The 22108-nt window shown below is 39.7% G+C and overlaps 1 protein-coding gene across 2 annotated transcripts in view; it reads right to left on the bottom strand.

The window, feature by feature from the left end:
• Window positions 1–3357: 3357 nt before the first annotated feature.
• Window positions 3358–22108, bottom strand: part of WDR44 (WD repeat domain 44) — an 80020-nt gene continuing 61269 nt past the window's right edge. Inside the window, exons 13-20 of one of the 2 annotated variants that reach the window (XM_027054400.2) lie at window positions 18270–18383; window positions 14321–14443; window positions 10119–10310; window positions 9835–9936; window positions 9499–9614; window positions 8559–8686; window positions 7448–7546; window positions 3358–4490 (exon numbers count right to left, since the gene is read on the bottom strand). In XM_027054400.2, the coding sequence (XP_026910201.1) occupies window positions 4396–4490; window positions 7448–7546; window positions 8559–8686; window positions 9499–9614; window positions 9835–9936; window positions 10119–10310; window positions 14321–14443; window positions 18270–18383 (969 nt within the window). In that variant the 3' untranslated portion in view covers window positions 3358–4395. Of the gene's footprint in view, window positions 4491–7411; window positions 7547–8558; window positions 8687–9498; window positions 9615–9834; window positions 9937–10118; window positions 10311–14320; window positions 14444–18269; window positions 18384–22108 lie in introns of both variants that reach the window. The other variant, XM_015084277.3, reaches the window with a different exon arrangement.

The following is a 22108-nucleotide window of genomic DNA, read 5'->3' as shown; positions in this document are numbered from 1 at the left end:
AACAAGGGGAGCCTGGGTTCCCCAGGAGCATAGATGACTCAAGTCTGGACAACAAAACGGAACAAAACAAAACAAAACAGGCAAGGCTTCAGAACTGAAGGGAACAGGAGAGCAGCTGAGCAGAGGGGAGCTATTAAGCAGGAGTTAGCTCAAAGCAGAAGACAGTGAAGATGTCTTGGGAAATAACAGACAAAGATTTTAGGCTGGGAGGAGAGGACTAGAGGCCAGGAAAAATGATGCCATGGAGGTACTCCACTTCTCTGCCTCACCTATGGCTTACTTTTAAACTCTGTTACCCATATGCTCCTCGCTGCTCGTAATATTAGGTGAGCAAAGATTGGCCTGACATCAACTGGCTGCCACGAGTTACCAGGAGGGCGAGAACAGACAGGGGTTAGGATGAGAAGGGGCATTTCTAGGGCCACAGGCACAAGACACTTCCAAGCCTCTTACTTGTTTCTGTGGGCATCTTCTCCACCAGATCGTGAGCTCTTCTGGCACAGGAATGCTGCCTTAGTCTTCTCTAGTCCCAGCAGTGCTCTGCATACAGTAGGTGCTCAGTAAACATCTGGTTAATGAATTAGTAAGTCAGACAGCTAGAAACCGGCGAAACTGGGCATGTTTTTCTTTTGACAAGTTATGGAACCATTAAATCCCAAACATGTCTTTACCTTGAATCCCCATAGTAATTATTTTAAAATATTCCGATTGGGGCACCTGGGTGGCTCAGTTGGTTAAACGTCTGACACTTGATTTCGGTTCAGGTTGTGATCTCACGGGTTCATGGGTTTGAGACCCGTGTTGGGCTCGGCGCTGACAGTGCAGAGCCTGCTTGGGATTCCGTCTCCCTTTCCCTCTTGCCTGCTCGCACTCTCTCCCTCTCTCTCAAAATAAATAAATAAATAAAAACTAATAAAATTCTGATGATTTGATTCTTTTTCACAAGTGGGGATATCTGGTCTCTGATTCTCAAAATCATACAACTGAAATTGGAATTTGAGGGATAATATATTAATGTTAAACATGCATTTCAAAGAATAAAAAGTCACTGTCCAGCTGTATAACTTGAAGGTCGGAGAAAGTGGTATGCTAAATTATGTTGTCATTCATACTGGAATCCCAATTAAGGTAAACAAGAGAGAGAGAAAAAAGCTCAATATGACTTTCAAAGAGCTTTTGATAAAATGTGCTTTTAAACTTGTTTGTCTAGCACAGATGTTCTCATTCTGCCACATCAAGGCCATGATGAAATTTTCACAGGAGAAATGGGAAAATAAGGGAATATGGTTGCTTTCTTCAGAAGCTAGGTTTATTCACTTTAAAAGATTGTTCACTGCTCCAAGAAGACTGTACTTAACTTTTTTCTTAGTATTAAAATGTTCTCTTTTCTGAAGAGGTGATGGTAGATGGCTTTAAAAAATGTCAACTTGGCAAAACAAAGAATGTTGGTACCTTATGTCAATCTCTCAAATGCTATGCATCCGTGAACTCTCAATGTTTAGAAAGCGTTTCTATATGCTGTTTTTGGGCCAAGGAGGGTCCAGAGGGCACCCAGGGATTTGGGAAAGACAGTGAGAAATATACATTTGTCGACTACATCTACTGGCTAGACACCAAGCTTTACACATACATGATTTCTCAGCAAATCTTACAATTTCAGTTAAGTGTTCTCATAGTACAGGTAAGTAGAAATTAATACAGGATAAATAACTTACTCAAGGAATGCACTAATAGAGGAAACCAAATCTAAGTTTATCTGAGTCTAGAATCTGTGCTCTTTCCATCTGACTTTGGCTCAGGTCACGATCTGGCAGTTCATGAGTTTGAGCCGCATGTCGCATTCAGTGCTGACAGCTTAGAGCCTGGAGCCTGCTTTGGATTCTGTGTCTCCCTCTCTCTCTCTCTGCCCTTTCCCCGCTTGTGCCCTGTCTGTCTCTCTCTCTCAAAAATAAACCTTAAAAAAATTTTTTTTAAAAAAGAATCTGTGCTCTTTCTTATACCACACCACTTATTACAGTGAGTTTCTAATCCTCATTTTAGGGAAAAAGATCATTCAGTTTTTCTTTGTATACATCTTTTTCTTTAAACAAAAAATTTTTTAATGTTTATTTATCTATTTATTTATTTATCTATCTATTGAGAGACAGCACGCGTGTGAGCACGCACGAGCTGGGGAGGGGCAGAGAGAGGGAGACAGAATTCAAAGCAGCCTCCGCGTTCTGAGCTGTCAGCCCAGAGCCCAACACGGGGCTCGAACTCACGAACTGCGAGATGGTGACCTGAACTTGTCAGATGCTCAACAGACTGAGCCACCCAGGCGCCCTAAACAAAAAAATTTTTTAATTTTTATTTATTTTTCAGACAGAGACAGAGAGAGCAAGTGGAGAGGGGCAGAGAGAGAGGAAGACAAAGGATTTGTGCTGCCAAACCAAAGCCCGATGCAGGGCTCGAACTCAAGAACAGTGAGATTATGACCTTAGCCAAAACCAAGAGTCGGATGCTTAGCCAACTGAGCCTCCCAGGCACCCCTCTTTGTATATGTCTTGATTCTGTTTTCAAATTCACTTTGTGATTTGTAAACCTGCAGTGTATTTATGTAGTGATAGCAAACATTCTAAAAACTAAACTGAGCTATGTCAGTGTTACTCTCTCAAACTTGCATCCCAACTATTTTTTGCCTTTTTGCTTCAGAAACCACATAAAACCTACCAGGAAGTATTCATACGGCAACATCCCAATTATCTGCAGTTTTAACGATTAGCACCACAGTGGACTACAAGTCCTCAGGCAGAAGTCAGTGAAAGCCAAGCTGCCTTGAAGAGTTGAAGACATCAAGCTCTTTGAAACACTAGACCGTCCTACTGCCACCTAGATCTGGAGACTAAAGACACTGACTGGTTAGCAAGCCAGTGGGATAACAGCTCCATGTGTCAGGCAGAGTACAGAAGAGTGAGCAGAGAGGGCCGGGAGGGAGGAGAGAATAACTCCGGAAAGAGGAGGAAAGCAGCACGGGGGGCGGGGCGGGGGGGGGGGGGTGGAAACCAAGGCAAACTAGAATATCCAGAACACTCCAAGACCATGCTCATTGATAAGGATAGGATCATGGCTCCCTGGCTTCTCACGTAGATACCGAAAACAAATGCAATAAAGAACACATAGACGTTCAGATGAAGTCTCATTCAGAAATAGAAAAAAACTATTATGTTTCTTAAAGGTATGTAGCCAATGCATTATAACGGGGTCTAAAATCTGACCTTCTGCTTGCTAAAAATCAAAGCATAAAACAAGACCTTGTTTTTCTTACATTGCTCAGTTTACCAAAGTCATCAGAAAATAAAGTCACATATTTAACAAGTGTTTGGTGACCGACTTTTAATATACATATTTAATTTTCAGAAACATATGCTAACCATCAACAACATGATCAGGGTTCCATTGCCCCAGATGTTATTTCATTGGTACATTATATCAATATTTACAAAGGCTTTCAAATTCAACAACACAAAACAGAACAGCTTAATTTTTAAAACTACAATGCTTTAAAAAAATGTAAACAGTTCATTTTTACATTATTGTAAAAAAGAAGACTCACTCCTTAATGCGGCTTAATTTTTTTAAGTGAGCAAAGCCTGGTGCTCATGGATAAAGAATGAAAAGAATCCTTTACATAGAAACATTGTGCTCCAGTGTGGCAAAAAAAAAAAAAAAAAAAAAAAAAAAGAACAAAGAAAAAGAAAGAAAAAGGCAAAAAGAAAAAAAAAAGAGAAAAAAGAGAAAGAAAAATTATGTATATATACATACAAAGAAAAGAACCCTAAGTCCACAATTTAGACCACAAAAAAAATCTTGTCTCCAAATTGAGAAATTTATAAAAACCATTTACACATGGTTGTTGACCTATTGAAAACCTGTATAACATTTTCAAGACAGTAACTCCGTCAATACCACTTCTCTGAAAAATGAAATTCTGTGCAAAAGAAATTGTTTAAGCTAGAAACAAGACTCCCCCCCTCCCTGTAAGGGGCCAAAAGGGCCACTCAAATAATTTAACTCTGTTAGATTTAGTGCATGTAACCAAAAGGCACACACATGTGATTAATATATTAATATATTTTCATGCAGAAACCTGTGCATGTTCACAATTATATAACAAAAACACAAATATAACAGAACATAAAGCCTAATGTTTGGCAATGTTATTCTAGCCACATTTCTTTCTAATCTATCAGTCCAGGGTTTAGAGCTCATTAACACTGCCTCTCAAAAAATATATTATATTTGAACAACTTCCAACAAAAATTAAAAAAAAAATGTTAGCCTGAAACAGTATATTTTTTTTCAGTTCTGATACATATAGAAACTTACTGATATGTTTATTTTAAATGTCATTTCAAATTAAGATACATTTTTCCTTTTGTTGATAAACACTTTGATAGCTCCAGTGAAGTCAGCAGAAAGAAGAACTTCTGTATTATCTGTCTTCAGAATACCTTAAAAGCATAAAAAAAAGTTTTTAGTTGATTTTAAAGGAATGCAGAGCCTGCCATTATAAGTGTCACACGCTCATGACCCCACACCTTTTCCCCACGTTTTGTCTTTTTTTTTTTTTTCTTCAAGATTTTAAGTAATCTCTTCACCCAACATGGGGCTCGAACTCACAACCCCAAGGATCAAGAGTCACACGCTCTATTGACTAGGCCAGCCAGAAGCCCCATGGTCTTTCTTTTCTAGCTCGCTCCTGTAGTCCTTTCACTCTCCTGTACCTCTCCTCCTCTGTGAGGCTCACTTCCCCTTACCATATCTTAGCTGGTCTTTCCCTGGCTGGGGGATTACAGTCGCTAGGGGCTGGATGCCTGGATTCACTGCCAGGCAGCAGAGGCTTCGAAACTGCCCATTGCTTCACTTCAGGGCAAGAGGCTAGTGTGTGATTCAGCCCCAGAAATGGAACGCTGGCAGCATGGGATCAGCTGGGTAAGTGTGTTGCTAACAGGGGTCTCTAATGAGGTTGACAGTGAGGTTCACTGTCGGGCAGACATACTGAAATTGCCATGAAATGAAGTACATACGATCGCTCTGGGAATGCTGACAGAGACTTTTTGCCTCTATGGTTTGTACTGGAGAGCTAGGTAGCTATGCTGAATGGCAAAATACTTACCTCTTATTTGCCGTAAAAAGCATTTAACAAACAAAATTCTCGACCCTACTATGCATAGGCAAAAACCGTAGATTTATGAAGTACTGATTAATAAGGAAGAAAATAATCTAAACTTTAATTGGAAAGTTGTGCACAGAACGAGTTAAGACCAAATGGCTTCATTTAGATTTGCTAAAAACACATCCTAAGCCTGTGAACGTTCCTTACCACCCTTTGGCGTATCTCAAAGTTGTCCCATGCGGCAGTAGCAGCAGCAAAGGACTTGAGATATGAGACATGAGAAAGGCTAGAGAAAAAATAATTCGTCATGTACAGATAAATGCTTTATAAGATATGACAATAATGAAGACGACTGTTCTACGCACCAGGCATTTTGCTAGACACTTTATATATTATACATTCTTTTTAGTTTTTATTACAACCTTATAAACTAGGTATTGTCACTATTTTCTACATGAGGAAAGGTGAAGTGTAAATTGCCAACTATGTCAGAAATAGAGAGGGCAATCAGATATATTTTATGATTTTATACCACGAGTTTCAGAGTTTATTCTTAGATTTTACCTCAATAGGTACAAAACGGCAAACAAAATCTGAGTATGACACATTAAAAGTTGTGCCTTTTTAGAAAGGACCCAGTGAGTTAACTGAACCTTGTTAATATGGTGCAGTTTTTTTTTAATTTTTTTTTTTAAAGTTGGATTCATGCTCCCACAGAGCCCAATGCACGGCTTGAACTCATGAACCTGAGGTCAAGACCTGAGCTGAGATCAAGAGTAGGACACTTAAACCAGCTGGGCCACCCAGGTGCCCCAATATGGTGCAGTTTTGAAAAGTTTTTTTAAAAACTTTTTCGGGGTGCCTGGGTAGTTGCTCAGTCAGTTAAGTGTCGGGACTCTTGATGTGGGCTCAGGTCATGATCTCACGGTTCAGGAGTTTGAGCCCCGTATCAGGCTCTGCGCTGACAGTGCAGAGCCTGCTTGGGATTCTCTCTCTCTGCTCCTATCCTACCCTCTCTCAACAAATAAACATTAAAAAAAAAAAAAAGCCAGAAATTTCAGTGAAATGTATACAGGAGTTGTATAGAGTTTCTATAAAAAGGTATTACTGGGAGAGAAAAAAAAGAGAAGAAGAAAAAACCCCAAATGCCTTAAAAGAGAATGCCAGATCTGATTCAGAGAAAAAAAAAAAAAGACAAAAGAAAAAGAAAAAAAATATTTTCAAACAGGCGGTTTAGTAAAGGTAATCCTGACTTGCTGTCTTTTTAAATCTTGTGACTGAAGGGAGTACTAGGCTGAAGTTGATCCCTGCTCTTACAGACAGAAGAAATACTGTATTCTGTGCAGTGACACCACAAGGGAAACCACCTGAGATTAAATGAAGTAAAAATACTTGAGAACTCTGAAGTATTCAAATACTTTAAGAAGCCCCGTTTGTGCACTGTATCTTCTGTTGTGTCTTTAAAAGTCCCCAAAAGGCCTAGTTGTAGGCCGTAGAACAACAAAGGGATTTAATAAACTATTCTGGAACTCGTCTTAATAATACAGATTTGTTAACAACTAGTCCAAATTTAAACGGTCTCACCATACACTTAAGGACTAGCAGGGACCATTTTTATATAATTGGCACCGAATACTACTTGTTGGTGGTTTCTTTTCACTTCCTAATCTGATCATTTTATATAACTGGAATTACTCCTCATTTCTCTAGGCGTATACTGCAAATCGCAGGAAAGCAAAGGCTTGTAAATAGCTACGTATCTGAGAAGTTACAAAGCTATAAATTTGTGGCAAGTAGAAAAAGCACTGCTTTCATTTTGGTTTAATTCATTTGTTCAACACATGCTTATTAGGACCAAGTAGAAGCAGGCAAGCGCTGTGCTAGGCCCCGGCAGTCCAACAATACACAGGACATAACAAGTCTCTGTTCTCAGAGAGGACAGTCTACCAGAAGAGGCAGATAATAAAGAAATTTTGTATTTGTATGCCTTGTTAGCACTTCTCCAAGGGAAACAACTGCCCGTAAAAAAATTACGAACTTTCAAAATTTTCATTTTTAATTCCCAGATAAATTTAAATGAAGTAAAACTTGCAAGCAATAGGTTACTGAAATAGTCACAAAGGGATACAAGCATCACGTTGTAAATAAGAAGTATTCTTTGTACTCATGAAAACCTCATAATACCCTATGTAGGTCAATGAGACTACTGAGTGCTGGCTAGAGAAAATGTAGGACAAACAAAATAGGAGTACCTACCAGAGGGCATGGTATCCAAAACTTCGGCGTCTTCACCTTTTTCGTTCCCTTCTGACTTTTCAGATTGCACATCCAAAGACAACATCAAACTTGGGTTTGGAGCAAAGATGGCCGACGTAACAACTGCATTATGTGCTGGGGAAAAAAATTTACTTCAGATTAACTCATAAATTTGATTCTAAACATCAAGACAAAAAGTGTCATATGCAAAAAATATAATCGTGTATGTTTATGTTAATATCCTTTAAAATAAAATATCCCGAAAGTAGGGGTACCTGGGTGGCTCAGTTGGCTAAGCAGCTGACTCTTGATTTCGGATCAGGTCATGATCCCACAGTTCAAGGGATCAAGCCCTGCGTCACACTCTGCACAGAGAGTGTGGAGCCTACTTGGGATTCATTCTCTCTCTCCTCCCCCCCCCCCACCCCCCGCCTCTCCCCGCTTGTGCGTGCGTGCTCTCTCTCTCTCAAAATAAACACTGAAAAAACAAAACAAAAGGATATTCTAAAAAAAAAAAATACCTCATACAAGCGTACCTCAGAGATATTGCAGGTTTTGTTCCAGACGATTGTAATAAAGCAAATATCACAATAAAGCAAGTCAAATGATTTTTTTTGGCTTCCCAGTGCATATAAAAAAATATGTCTACATGTACTTAGTCTATTAACATACAACAGAATTAGGTTTACAAAAACACTGTACATACCTTAATTAAAAAATACTTAATGCTAAAAAGTAGTAACCATTATCTGAGCTTTCAGTGAGTCATAATCACTGATCAGTTCACCATAGCAAATATAACAAAAGTTTGAAATATTACAAGAATGACCACAATGTGACAGAGAGACACAAAGTGAGCAAATGCTGTTGAAAAAAACCTCCCAATTTGTAAAAAACGCAGTATTGGCGAAGCACAAAAAAATGAGGTATGCCTGTACAAATTCTGAGATTCCATGACCTCCCAAATTTTAGACAAGTATAGGTTCTTCCTTGGTATGGAGAAATCAAACAAAGCCGAATACAAAGCAAAAGCGGTTATAACTGCCAAACTGTCTCTGAAACAAGGCCTACACAAATTTACTCATAGTACACCTCCACTTTAACTTTATTCGCTTAAGAAGTCACACAAAAGTAGGCATTTACTTACCTTTAATACCTTCCCAAAAGTCATTACGGTCTCTCCTGACTGAAGTAAACTTGCTGAGGTCATGGTAAGTACTCCAGATATAAACATACTTATCTTCTGAGCCACTGACAAGGTAACTAAAATCATGGCTAGATTTGGGAAAGAAAGGAAAAAACCTCAGTTTGGATTTTTGTTTTTTTAAGTTTCCCTCTATGAGTGCTTCTTCCTTGAAAACACCTGAGCAAACACCCGAGAGAGCTTGTTGAAATATAGACTCCTAGTCTCACTCCAGAGGATCCGAACGTGCAGGTTTGACACGGAGGTCAGAGGCGTGAGGATTTTCGTTAAAGCTCTAGGTAACTGTGCTGCTAGCTAACCCACACTGGGAGACACGCCCACGTGAGACAGGAAAGAGAGGAGAATGCTTTACCAGTTACATTTCCCGGTAATTACTGGGTAATTCAAGAAGAAAGGAGAACCGTGAAGAAAAGGGCTTCCAGGAGAGTCTCTAGACCCCAAATTAAGAGTTCAAATGATACTGTCATGCAAAGGCGTAAATACAGGATACTGTACTTTAGGGTGTTAAAAATGCTTTATTAGCTTCAGTACCTAAAAGGATAAAGACCGTGGGTGGGTGGCAGATAAACTTCCTCTTAGAAAGCTTACATAATAAAGTACAGATGCACAAATTCCAGAGCTGGGAGTCTTCTAATCCTAGCGCTGCCACTAACCAGTGACTTTAGACCAGTTACTTAATTTTCTGAGGCTGGGTTTCTTTGACAGCAGAATAGGGGCAATTCTAACTGTATCTACTAAACAGGTGGATAAGGTAAGTACTGAATGATAATAACAAGAGACAGCAGTTGCAAAAGTGCGAAGAAACTAAACATAAGGCACAGATCACAGAAAATATGGGGAGAAATAGTCTATCTCTTTTGGGAATTTTTCATTGCCGATTTACCTGAAACTTGCTTTGATCTGGCTGCTACTGTTGACATAACCCTTATACTTCATGGACAGTGACAAATCTCTAAGATCATAGAGTCTGATTCTGGAGTCATTTGAGGTTACCAGTATCTAAAAATAAATTAAAGAAAAAGTTAAAAATATCATCTTTTAATCTACGTTAAGGTATAACCAAAAACGGTATTACGTACACATATATAGCGAGAATATACCTCACAACTACAAAATGCTGTATTTCACATGAGACAAAATATATTCTTAAGCCAAGGTATTAAGAGTTTTCAGGAGTCTACATATAGTGTGAAGAGAGATGGTTTTGAATACTTATTACCTTATTTTCTCCGGGTAAAGGTTCAATGCCAGTAATTTTTCTTCCAACTTTGTTGCGTCCTCTGGTAGAGCGGACATGTATTTGTGTGTGGTATTTCAAATGCTAAAAAGAAATCACAAATTTAAAACATGAGAGTAAGAAGGAACCTCAAAGATCATCTGATCCAACTTGTAGACAGACACGGTATTATTTGCCCCAATTTATAAAGCCCAGAGAGGATACACCAAGTTTATATAAAACCACTAAGTATTCCATTATGTAATTTATACAAGATAATCATTTACCTCGGTATCATAGAAAATACATCTGCCATCATATGTCCCAATTACTGCGTATTTGCCATTCTGACAGAAATTCGCAGCTGTGATCAATTTTGTTTGACCGTCTACTTCATTCCACAAAGCTACTTTTTTGTCAGGTATGTTCCAAAGGCGGAGCTTTCCATCCAATGACCCACTCAGAAAATACCTGTCATCCTAAAAATGTGGCAAAAGAAAAAGCTTTCGTTTTACCAGATCAAGAAAAATTCATTAGTGAATCAAAACATAAAGCCTATTAGGAAATAATGTTGAAAATATGTAGATCCTGAGACGCCTGGGTGACTCAGTCGGTTGAGTGTCTGACTTCGTCTCAGGTCATGATCTCATGGCTCCTAAGTTCAAGCCTCGCGTTGGGCTCTCCATTGCCTGCACAGAGCCTGCTTTGGACCTTCTGTCCCCCCCCCACCCCCCACCCCTCCCCTGCTTGTGCTGTCTCTCTCTCTCAAAAATAAACAAACATTAAAAAAAAATTATTAAAAAAAATGTAGATCCCATTGAAAAAATATTATTCTTCAAGCATTATTATTATTATTTTTTTAAGATTTTAAAGATTTTTAAGTAATCTCACTCAACGTAGAGCCTGAATTCAAACCCTGAGGAGATCAAGAGGGCTCGGTTGGTTGAGGGGCACCCAGGTGGCTCATTTGGTTGAGCGTCTGACTCTTGATTTCGGCTCAGGTCATGATCTCACAGTTTATGGGTTCGGGCTCCGCAATGGGTTGTGCGCTGACGGTGTGGAGCCTGCTTGGGATTCTTTCCCTCTCTGTCTCTCTGCCTCTCCCCTGCTCAGGCATGCTCTCTCTCTCTCAAAATAAATAAACTTAAAAAAAAAAAAAAAAGAGGGCTCAGTTGGTTGAGCATCCAACTCTTGATATCAGCTCAGGTCACAATCCTAGGATTGTGGGATTGGGCTCAGCATGGAACCTGCTTCTCTCTCTCTCTCTCTCTCTCTCTCTCTCTCCCCCCCCCTGCTTTTTCTCTAAAATTAAAAAAAAAAAAAAAAAAGTCATACAGTCCACCGACTGAGACAGCCAGGAGCCCTCAAGCAAACATTATTTTATTCACTAAGAATAACAATTAGAGGGGCGCCTGGGTGGCTCAGTCGGTTAAGCGTCCAACTTCAGCTTGGGTCATGATCTCGCGGTTCGTGAGTTGGAGCCCCACATCGGGCTCTGTGCTGCCAGCTCAGAGCCTGGAGCCTGCTTCGGATTCTGTGTCTCCCTCTCTCTCTGCCCTTCCCCTGCTCACACTCTGTCTCACTCTCTCTGTCAAAATGAATAGACATTAAAAAATTAAAAAAAAAAAAAACCAATTAGAAACTTCAGTATTCGCTTTGGAAATAGGACTTTCTAATTGCTTTATCATATCCTCAAACTGCTTTTCCCAAGGTATGGATGTTAATGGATAATGTGTTTAGAGTGTATACTGTGTAGGAGAATGGTTCAAGTAAGTTTGAGACATTCTGGGTTCCAGAAAGTTAAAGAGGATTCTCAGTTAACATGCGTTCTCAGTCTCCAAAGGAGGGATAAAGTATGTAGTGTTCTCCAATTTATTTAACCAGGGACTTTCCTGGTGGGGGGTGGTGGTTGGGAGGGAGTCAGGTAGGAACTTCAAGGAGCAGGCCTAGGTAAAAACTATCCTGTAATGATACGTTTGTTCACATCCTCCTCCTCCCTCTGGGATACATGTAAATACTTGGATAGAAGAATAATGCCGGTTAGCCCACAGAACCAGTTATTTATGTGGGAACTTTGACAGGGTGTCAGTAGGAAATCACTTCAGTATTCAAATTTTCAGTCTCAAAGCAGGGGTTCTCAACAGGGGGCACTTTGGCTCCACAGGGGACAACAAGCAATGTCTTGGGGGTGGGGGGCTACTGGCATCTACTGGGTAGAGGTTAAACATTCTGCGATGCACAGGACTTTCTTCCCTCTACAACAAAGAATTATCCAGCCCAGAATGTCAACAGTGCCGAGGGTGAGAAACCCTGCTCTAAACTAAACCAGGCCTACCACTAAACTAAACTGGTCTAATTTTTGATAACATAAGAATTAAGAGTAAAATAATTGGGATGCCAAAACAAGAAACATTCCCTTCTCTGCTCAAGGCTATTATTCTTACCCACCCCAGGGCCTGTCAAGAACAATCTACGCAGATTGGACACCTTTATGGCTATGGTAGAGTAGGCTCTGCTCAATGTCTACCAGTAGAAGAGCAGAACAAGTAAAAATACTTCATCTTGGTCTTATAATTCAGAATTTTATTTACATACATGCATATGTGTGTGTGTGTGTACATGTGTGTGCATGTGTTATCTTCATTTTACTATTTCTTTTGTAATTCTGCTACCCTCCTTCCAGGTAACATTACATAAGAGAGTCACATTTCCTAAGAAAATGTCAACACCACACCGTCCTTCCCTAGCCCCTCTTAAAAATCCTTCAGATCTGTAGATTTTTAGAATTAGGGCTTTTTAGTTTCCAAAATAGAAACCCAATAAAAGAATAGAAAAACTACTGGCTAGAGAGGAACCTTAATAAAAAGTACTACATAGATAACCATCATCACCCAATACCTCTCTCTTTCCATCCTGACACATTATAGTTAAAATAGAGGTGAGGGAAGGATTTTGCTCACAGTTGTGGACAGGAATAAAGCCATTCTTTTGTTGCACCCTTGGATGACAGGATGGGGGTGTTATTCTGAAAGAAGCCTCAAAAAGCTTGATGGTCAAAACGGATAAGGTATCAACACAGATGCAATATTTTTAATTTGCCAAAGGTCTTAACCAAAGTCTTCTAAGGGTTCAAAATTATTACTGTCTTCATATCATAAACCTGCCCAGGGAGGGAAATTATACTGAGGAAGAAAAAAAGTCCTCTCCTAATCTGGGAAAAAAGGGGAAGAAATGTGAATATAACTGAAACGTTGCATTAAAATGACAACGGGTGTTAAACATACAGAGATGAGGACGCAAATAGAAATGTTGATTCACACATCCACGTAGGGGAGGGCAAGTCAGGTCAGCTCAAGGCCTCCATTTCGTTCGATCTAGCTAGTGGACTGACACCACACAGGACTCCTCTTGTGCTTCTAGTTGCAAAGAGCAAAACGTAATTAAAGCCTTACTCATTTGGTGGCTCTATCCTACAAAAACATAAGATAGGTCAGCAATTCCATGATGAATTTTCCTCCTTTGGTTGAAATCGTACGAAATACTTCCTTTTCAGAGGAAAGATAGGGATTTTCTACACTGAAAATGAATAAGGATGGATCTCAAGATTAATAGTATTTCCAGGGGCGCCTGGGTGGCTCAGTCGGTTGAGCGTCCGACTTCGGCTCAGGTCACGGCCTCATGGTTTGTGAGTCCAAGCGCCACACTGGGCTCTATGCTGATGGCTCAGAGCCTGAAGCCTGCTTCAGTGTCTGTGTCTCCCTCTCTCTCTGCCCCTCCCCTGCTCCTGCTCTGTCTCTCAAAAATAAATAAATGTTAAAAAAAGAAATTTAAAAATAAATTAATTAAGAAAAAGATTAACAATATTTCCAGGGAGCCTGGCTGGCTCAGTCGGTAGAGTAATGTGACTCTTGATCTCAGGGTGGTGAGTTAAAGCCCCACATTGGGCGTAGAGCTTACTAAAAAAATAGAAAACAAAACAAAAAAACACACAAACCCCTCCTGCAAACACACACACACTGTATTTCCAGACATTACACAGGAATTCAGTATATCTTATAATGAATTTTGGTCTTTGCCTCTTTCAACCTTTTCCTCTTTGTCTCTTCCCACCCTACCCCTCCCACTATTCTTGCCTATATGCTTCCCTCTTATTTATTCACCTACTGTCTCCTCTTCTTCCTCCGTCTCTAATCTCTCTCACCTTTAATAGGATACTTTAGTTCTTTATTTATGCCCTGCATGTCTTATTAAAGATTTGGGATGACTTTTCATTCTTATAGTTGGACCATAACACTTCCAGTTCTTCTAATACAGATTAACAAAATATTTCCTTTCTAAACAAAATGAAACACTAAATTAAGTTGTCCTTAACTATGCGGCTGTTAATAATTTTTTTTTTCCTTGTAGTCCAACTGTCCTCCAGAGAAGCCAGGTTCCCTCACCTTCCTTATAGTACAACAACAAAAAAAATACATAAACAATTACTTACTCTTGGATGGAAAGCTATGGCAGTGACAAAATCTATATGTTGAAAACAGCAAAGGCATTCTCTTCTGGAAATGTGCCATAACCTGACTGTTTTATCCATCGAAGAAGAAAGCAGGAAGTAGTTCTATTGAGAAATTGACATTGATCATTTTATCACCCTATGAAAAAATACCACGTACACACTAATAAAAGCAAGCTTTTGGTTTTATGTATCTCAATAGTTTTGTTATTGCTATATCTAGCATCAGAAAGAACAAAAAGATTACCCATTTCATCTGGAAGATCCCATTTTTTCCCAGTTAAATACCGTATTCTTTCGATTCTAAGACTTTTCTGTATTACCTGTTCTGAAATTAGAATCTTATGATCTAGGTAAAAAAAAACCTGCTAGGCACTAAGAGAGGACTAAGGTGTATCTTACTTATTATAGTCCGCATATACGGAAACTTAGCTATGAATACAAGGCATCTATTCATTTGATTGTCACTTCACTTCAGTTACCCTGACATTGGCGACGCTGGCGAATTTTAACTCCCCAGAATTCCCTAATTGTCACTTAAAATGCCTTCAAAAAGATTACCCTATAATGCAGCATGCAAATGAAAAATTACTGTGCACCTGTCACACCACAGGCAAGAAAATGAGAGAAGAGAAATCGTCAAATGTCTCAGAATAGATCATAGAATTTTCAAAGGTAAAAGAGGGTAGTGTAACTGCTTTAGGCATTGTGATGGCCCCATCACCCAGGAACCAAACATTTATCTATCAAATGCTTCAGCTGGCAGAAATTCTTTAACTTTTCAACATAATCTATTTAAGGAGAGAACTATGAGTTATACTGAACGAGGAAGCCCAAATGAGACACTATTCTTTGGTATGCCTAAAGGTGCTAAACAAACCAAAGTAATGATGACATTTATTGAATACTTGCAATGTGCTAAAGACTGTTCTTAACACTATATTATGAGGTAGGTATATGATTATCCCCTTTTACAAATGAGAACACTGGGGCACAGATGCTAAATAATTTGTTGAAGACTACATAGCTCACTGGTGGCAAAACTGAGATTTAAACCTACGTAGTCTGCCCTTAGGTCCAGACTCTAACCACTACACTCTTCTGCAGAGTGCTTAAGTAGAACACATGTTTAAACAAAAAGCCACAAGATGCTTTGTCATCTACTAAAAGTAATAAGCAATCTTTAATCTCTGAATGTAAGAAGACTAAGTGCAAATACTGATTTTGATAGGTACTGCAATGATAAATAAATGCTATTTGGGGCTAGTTTTAAAAGTGTACACTTTGTGTGGTATGCCTGTTTTTAAATAGATCATGAAACGTAGAATTAAAAAACTGAACTTTGAGGGGTGCCAGTTGGGTAAGCGTCTGACTATTTTGGTTCAGGTCATGATCTGGTTCTTAAAAGTTCGAGTCCCGCATCAAGCTCCATGCTGACAGTGCAGAGCCTGCTTAGGATTCTCTCTCTCCCTCTCTCTCTGCCCCTCTGCTGTTCGTGCATGTTCTCTCTCTCTCTCAAAATAAATAAATAAACTTAAAAAAAAGCCCTGGGGCACCTGGGTGGCTCAGTTGGTAAAGTGTCCGACTTTGGCTCGGTCATGATCTCACGGTTCTTGGGTTTGAGCCCTGCGTCGGGCTCTGTGCTGACAGCTCGGAGCCTGGAGCCTGCTTCAGATTGTGCCCCTCCCCTGCTCGTGCTCTCTCTCTCTCTCAAGAATAAATGAAATATTAAAAAAAAAATTCCCTAAATCTATGGTTTGCTCATTAAGTTGATTTTATTCGATTCTTGCAATAGTCCATTGCTTTAAGCATATGAAAGAAATATGAAAACATCCCTAAAAGTGAAGACACTAGAGACATGCTAAGACGTGTTTCACTATGCCAAGTTCTGTTCAGTAAATACTTACTAAATAAGTGAAATTAAATAATTTTCTTGAATTTCATGATCTTCAGAAGTCAAAGAAATTAGATTCAAACCTAAGTTCTACCTATAACTAGTTTTGTGGTGTCAGATGGGTCAGAGACCCAGCCTCAACTACAAAATGAAGTACCATAGGGGCACCTGGGTGGCTCAGTCAGTTAAGTGTCTGACTTCAGCTCAGGTCATGATCTCACAGTCCGTGAGTTCGAGCCCTGCATCGGGCTCTGTGCTTGAGCCTGCTTGGAGCCTGCTTCGGATTCTGTGTCTCCCTCTTTCTGCCCCTCCCTCACTCACACTCTGTCTCTCTCTCTCTCTCTCAAAAATAAACGTGAAAAAAAATTTTTTTAAGCAAAATGAAATACCATCTACCTCACAGGTTACTGTAAGAATTAACAAGGTAATTCTCATTACCTGGGACAAAGTAAGTCTTCAACACGTAGAAAACCCACTATAAATACTGATTACGCTAGATCCTGAAGAGAAACAACAGTAAAATAAAATCTGGTCCCTACTCTGGAATGTCTTACAATCCTGTTGTAAATAATACCTAGAAATGTGCATGAGTAAACAGGTAAAAAAGAAAGTTAAAGAGAAGAACATCCAGACAGACAGATGAAGGCCTTAAGAACAAAAAAGTTTCCTGGAGAAGAAATTCTGCCTTATGATCCCAGAGTGACTCCTGCTGAATTTCTAGCCTGCCAGACTGCCCTACAGATTTCAACTTGGCTACACCCACAACTGAGCGATCCAATTCCCTAAAATAAATCTCCTTATGCATATATGTTCTCTTGGGTGTGTGACTCTGGAGAACCCTGACGGATAAGTGGTCAATGGAGATCCAATTTCTTCCAGTCAGCATTACACCCCATACAAAATATTGGGTTGCTTTAAGAAAATAAAAGGAGTGCAAGGTTCCCAATTATGTGCTTTGTACTTCTTATCCCAGATGAATATGATTATCAGATTAAGGACACTTTAGATTTCCATCTCTGACAACTCAGATTTCACACAGGGTTGGGGAGGAGTATAAAGACACAATCAGGGCTCAGTTTAAAACCAGACTACCAGGTGAGGTCTAAGCTTCTTCCGAGTTAGAGAAAGACATTATGACAGATGGTTTTTGAAAAGCATCCAGAACATGTAAACAAGTATGGCAGGAGTAGCAATTCAGAAATGGAGTGATTCAAAGCTGGAGCTCTGAGAAAGCCTGACTCGCCTAAGGAAACCAGCAGTAACTTTGTGGTACGTGAGGTTCTCCTGACACAGTGAAAATATATGGGCAACACTGGTATCTCTAATAGTATTCTGTTTACTCCGTTGACTTTTCTCAGTTTAAGGCTTTTCAATATTACTCCCCCCCCATTCTAAATATATTTTAGATCCTGATTACTGACAAATTTTAATACGAAGGAAGGGTAAGGTATTACGCAAAAATTCAAAACACTGTTTCATGCTTTAAACATGTTCAATAAAATTTGAAGTATCTTTAAATTTTTGCAAAACTGCTCAGATATTTGTTCCATGGCAAAATAGGCCCTCTACTTCTGAAATAATTTTGCTCTAAGGAAAAAAGAAAACATAAAACGATGCCTTATCAAAGATTCATATATTTGCAAACTTAATGATTTAACAAATATAGCAGATTAGCCAAAGCAGTCCTGATTAGATAAATCGGACTTCACCTTTGCAGCGAAAGTCGAAAGTCGTATCCATTTTGCAGAGAATACTTTGCAAAATTACTTTGTAAAAGAAGCAAAAAGTACAAGTATGTAGACAGATCCAGACAGAAACTGTTAATATAAACATTTTCTTATTTGCCTAATGTGATGTTTCTTTCTTTCTTTCTTTTTTTTTTTTTTTTTTTGATGTTTCTCCTCTTTTAATCGATAACTTCCAGGAAGTAAATACAATCACTCGACAGTGTGACAATCGTACAGATAAAACATTTGTTTTTATCCTAAAGTCATAGTTACATAGAATTCATACACACTTCTACTAAGAATTTCTTACTTTGGACCATGAAAGATCAAGGAGATCAGCAGTGTGTCCTTTGTATTTGCAAAACGGCCGCTGCCGAAATGGTGCATTTTTATCATCAGGGTCTTCATCGGCTCCACCGCACACCTATTTAGACACAAAGACAAATGTTAAAAGTGGAGAAACAAAGGCTTCGTACTCGTCCCACCCCATCTGTTCTCTCGGCATTCTGTATGCTGCCTGACTGAAATCTCGATCTACCGAAAACAAACTCCCCTTTCCGATGAACCTCCTACTGATCGCTTATTCGCCTCCGTGTCCTAATGAAACAGGATCGTCCCTGAAGACACTGTGCTGTCACCATCTTTCCCTCCCTAACAGAGCCCCTGCCTTGTCCTTTTCTGAGCATCTGTTCCCTCAGGAGAGGTGGGAGCCAGCCCCAGGGTGTGATTCATGCTTGGTCTGAGCTAATCACGATGAGCTCATTCCCTTTCCCAGTGAAGACTGGTTTGGGCATGGGCACGTGCTACCATTTTTGTCAATTAGGCAGGAGGGCAAGTTTACTGAGGGGAGTGAGGGGGAAGATAGGGGGACGTTTCTACAAAGATGTCCTCACTCTTAAAAAGGGCCACACTAAAGGGACGCTCCTGCCTCTGAACACTGCTGTCCGTGTGACACCTGAGACTGTAGTTGCCATCTTACCACCATGAGGGGAACAGACCCAAGAAAGGCAGACCAAGAGCAAAGCAGGAGGATGGTAGAACCCTGACGACATTACTGAGCTGTGCAATTAACCAACCCTGGAACCGCCTTACCTCCAGACTTGCTTCCTCATTGTTTAAGCCATTTTCAGTTGGATTTCTGTTATTTGAAGTCAAAAGCATCCTGACAGAGGTAGGTAGAAAATAATGCCATACATGTGTGCCACGCATTTAGTTTACAACATGCTTTTGTATTCATTACCTGAATGAATCCTAATGACTCTGTCAAGGAGGTATATTAACGTTATGAAGATGAAGAAATTAAGAAAAAAACCTGAGGCTCAGAGAGGTCAGGATAACATATTAGAGGACACACAGCCACCTGTAAACAGCAGAACCAAAGCAGAAATACAACTATAAGTTCAGAGATCGCCCCTCAAATGTTGTAGAGGATGTAGCCTGAGCCAAAACATGGGGCTCTTAGCGATAAGCTGTGCGTATTTACGGAAGGGGGCGGGATGACGGGGACGGAGGAAGAGTGTGTGCAGACATGGCGTGGGATTAGAGCGGACGGGTACTCTGGGAACAGACTGTAAAGAGCCGCGGATTTGCGGCTTAAAAGTGCAAACGTTCTACGGCGATGGGGAGAGCCAGCACAGGTTTCTGAAGAGAAAAAAAATCACACGAGGTGACTGGCGCTTCAGAAAGAGGAAGCTGGGCAAGAAGGTAACAGCATGGAGAAAGAGCGGAGGCAGGAAGGGCCGTCGGTAAAGTGTACCTAACACAATGAGGGCTTAAACTAGGACGGTGGCCATGAGAACAGATAAAAACTACTGCTACTGTGTGTCTAGAACCTTACGGTGTATAATAAAAACCTCCTCCTATCCTCTGTGCAGGCAGAGCAGCCGCAACCCATGCCCTGACCTTCCGCCAGGCACTCCCACTCCTGCGGACTCCAGCCGTGCCCTCGAACTGTGCTGCCAGCCTAGCGAGCGCGCCTCGAATACAGAACACCCAACGGGCCTGCCCTCTTGCATAAAATTCAGCATTCTGCTTAAGAGTCACTTCCATTTCAGGAACTTCTCGGCAGAATTCCTCTAGCAGTGATTCCAGATCTTATTTTTCTCCTCAAATGTCCCGTTTCTTCTCCTTATATTCTTTATGTCTTTCCAAATGACTTAAATAAATTCTTTGACTGTAAATACATGCCCAATAGAGACTGCTGAGAAAGCACGGGAAGTAGAGAAACTAAAATTAAAACAACAATCTGCTAACATTTTGATTGCCTTCATCTTTCCGTTGTAAAAAAACATTCACTGAAATCACTGTGCACAAGATTCACTGTCTTTTTATTATACCACGAGCATCCTAGGTATTTCACTCTCTGAAAACATTTACTAGCTGCATATGCATGTGCCATAATTTAATCCCGCTCCGACTTGTTGGTCATTTAGACATCTCCGACTTTTTGCTAGCATAAACGGCAATTCAGTGAACATCCTGGAACATAAACCTTTACCCCAATTTTATTATTTATCTTAATACAAAAGGTATTATGGTCAAAAGGTTTAAACCTGAGACTTTAACAGCATCTTCTGTTATTTGTGTTAATAAAAGCAGGCCTATTTACTAAAGAAAATTTTAGAAATACAGAGAAGTATAAGGAATCAAATAAAAATGACCTAAAATCCTACCACCTAGAGATGACTACTAGTAATAATTTAGCATTTTTTCCCAAAGATTTTATTTTTAAGTAATCTCTACACCTAATGTGGGGCTTGAACTCACAACCCCCAGATCAAGAGTCATATGTTCTACCGACTAAGTCAGCCACGTACCCCTATCTGGTGATTTCTTTCTGATAGGTTTTTAAAGGTAGAATTATTAATGGTAGAATCACCAAGTAAAATGTATTTTATCTATATGTATATATCTCTATAGATATCTATACCTAGAGAGAGATTTAGATCCTCTAAATCACCATATATTTATATCTCCATATAAACATATATAAAACTTTATTATGGCCATTTCAAACATACACTGAAACAGAATAATGTAATAAATGGTATAACAAAACCCATACATACATCACCTGCTTTGATGATTATCAGTATCTTACTCATGTTGTTTTAGCACTCTCCCACTTTTAAGTTTTGTTTATTTTTGCTGGAACACTTAAAGCAAGACCTAAACACTGTTGTTACCAGTAAATGCTCATGGGCTTTATGTATTTCCAACTAATAAGCGCTCTTTTTAAATATAACTACCATGCCATTATCACACCTAAAAAATATCATTCGTATCATCTAATGTCTAATCCATATTCAAATATCCTGGTTATCTAAAAATGTCATTTTAAAGCTGAACTGCTGTGAAAACTTGTAAGCCTTTTGATATTTATTACATTGACTATATACCAGATAACTGCGTTAATTATCTGAGATAACAAAATAAGACACTTCTTACCTTCTTATAATCTAGTCTCAGTATTTAAAAGCCAGAAGGAACCTTTTACAATATATCAGATTATGTCATATTCTCTGTTCAAAGACCCTTCACTGGCTTCCATCTTTCTCAGAGTAAAAGGCACAGTCTTTGCATTGGCTTGCAAATCGACTGCCCCTCCACACCTCTTGTGACTTCATTTTTTCTTTTCTTTTAATTAAAAAATACATTTTTTAATGTCTATTTTTGAGAGAGATAGAGAGACAGAATGTGAGCTGGGGAGGGGCAGAGAGAGAGGGAGACACAGAATCCAAAGCAGACTCCAGGCTCTGAGCTGTCAGCACAGAGTGCGATGCGGGGCTCGAACTCACCAAGCTCGAGATCATGACCTGAGCTGACGTCAGCCGCTCAACCAACTGAGCCACCCAGGCATCCCTGTGACTTCCTTTTCTACTACCTTCCCCCCTCGCTCACTAGCTCTGGCTACTCAGGCCTCAATGCTCTTGATGGTTTTTTTTGGCTTTTTAAGTTTTTATTTTAATTCCAGTTAGTTAACATACCGTGTTATATTAGTTTCAGGTGTACAACAATTCAACAGTTCCATACATCACTCGGTGCTCATCACAACAAGTGCACTCCTTTATCCCCATCACCTATTTCACCCATCCCCCATCCCCCCAACAATGCTGTTTCTGGAACACACCAGAGCTCATTTGCCATTCC

Source organism: Acinonyx jubatus, chromosome X (genome assembly GCF_027475565.1).
Source record: "Acinonyx jubatus isolate Ajub_Pintada_27869175 chromosome X, VMU_Ajub_asm_v1.0, whole genome shotgun sequence".
In the NCBI taxonomy this organism is placed as follows: Eukaryota; Metazoa; Chordata; class Mammalia; order Carnivora; family Felidae; genus Acinonyx; species Acinonyx jubatus.
Note: the sequence above shows the minus strand (reverse complement) of the source record. Positions and strands in the feature narration are given on the sequence as shown.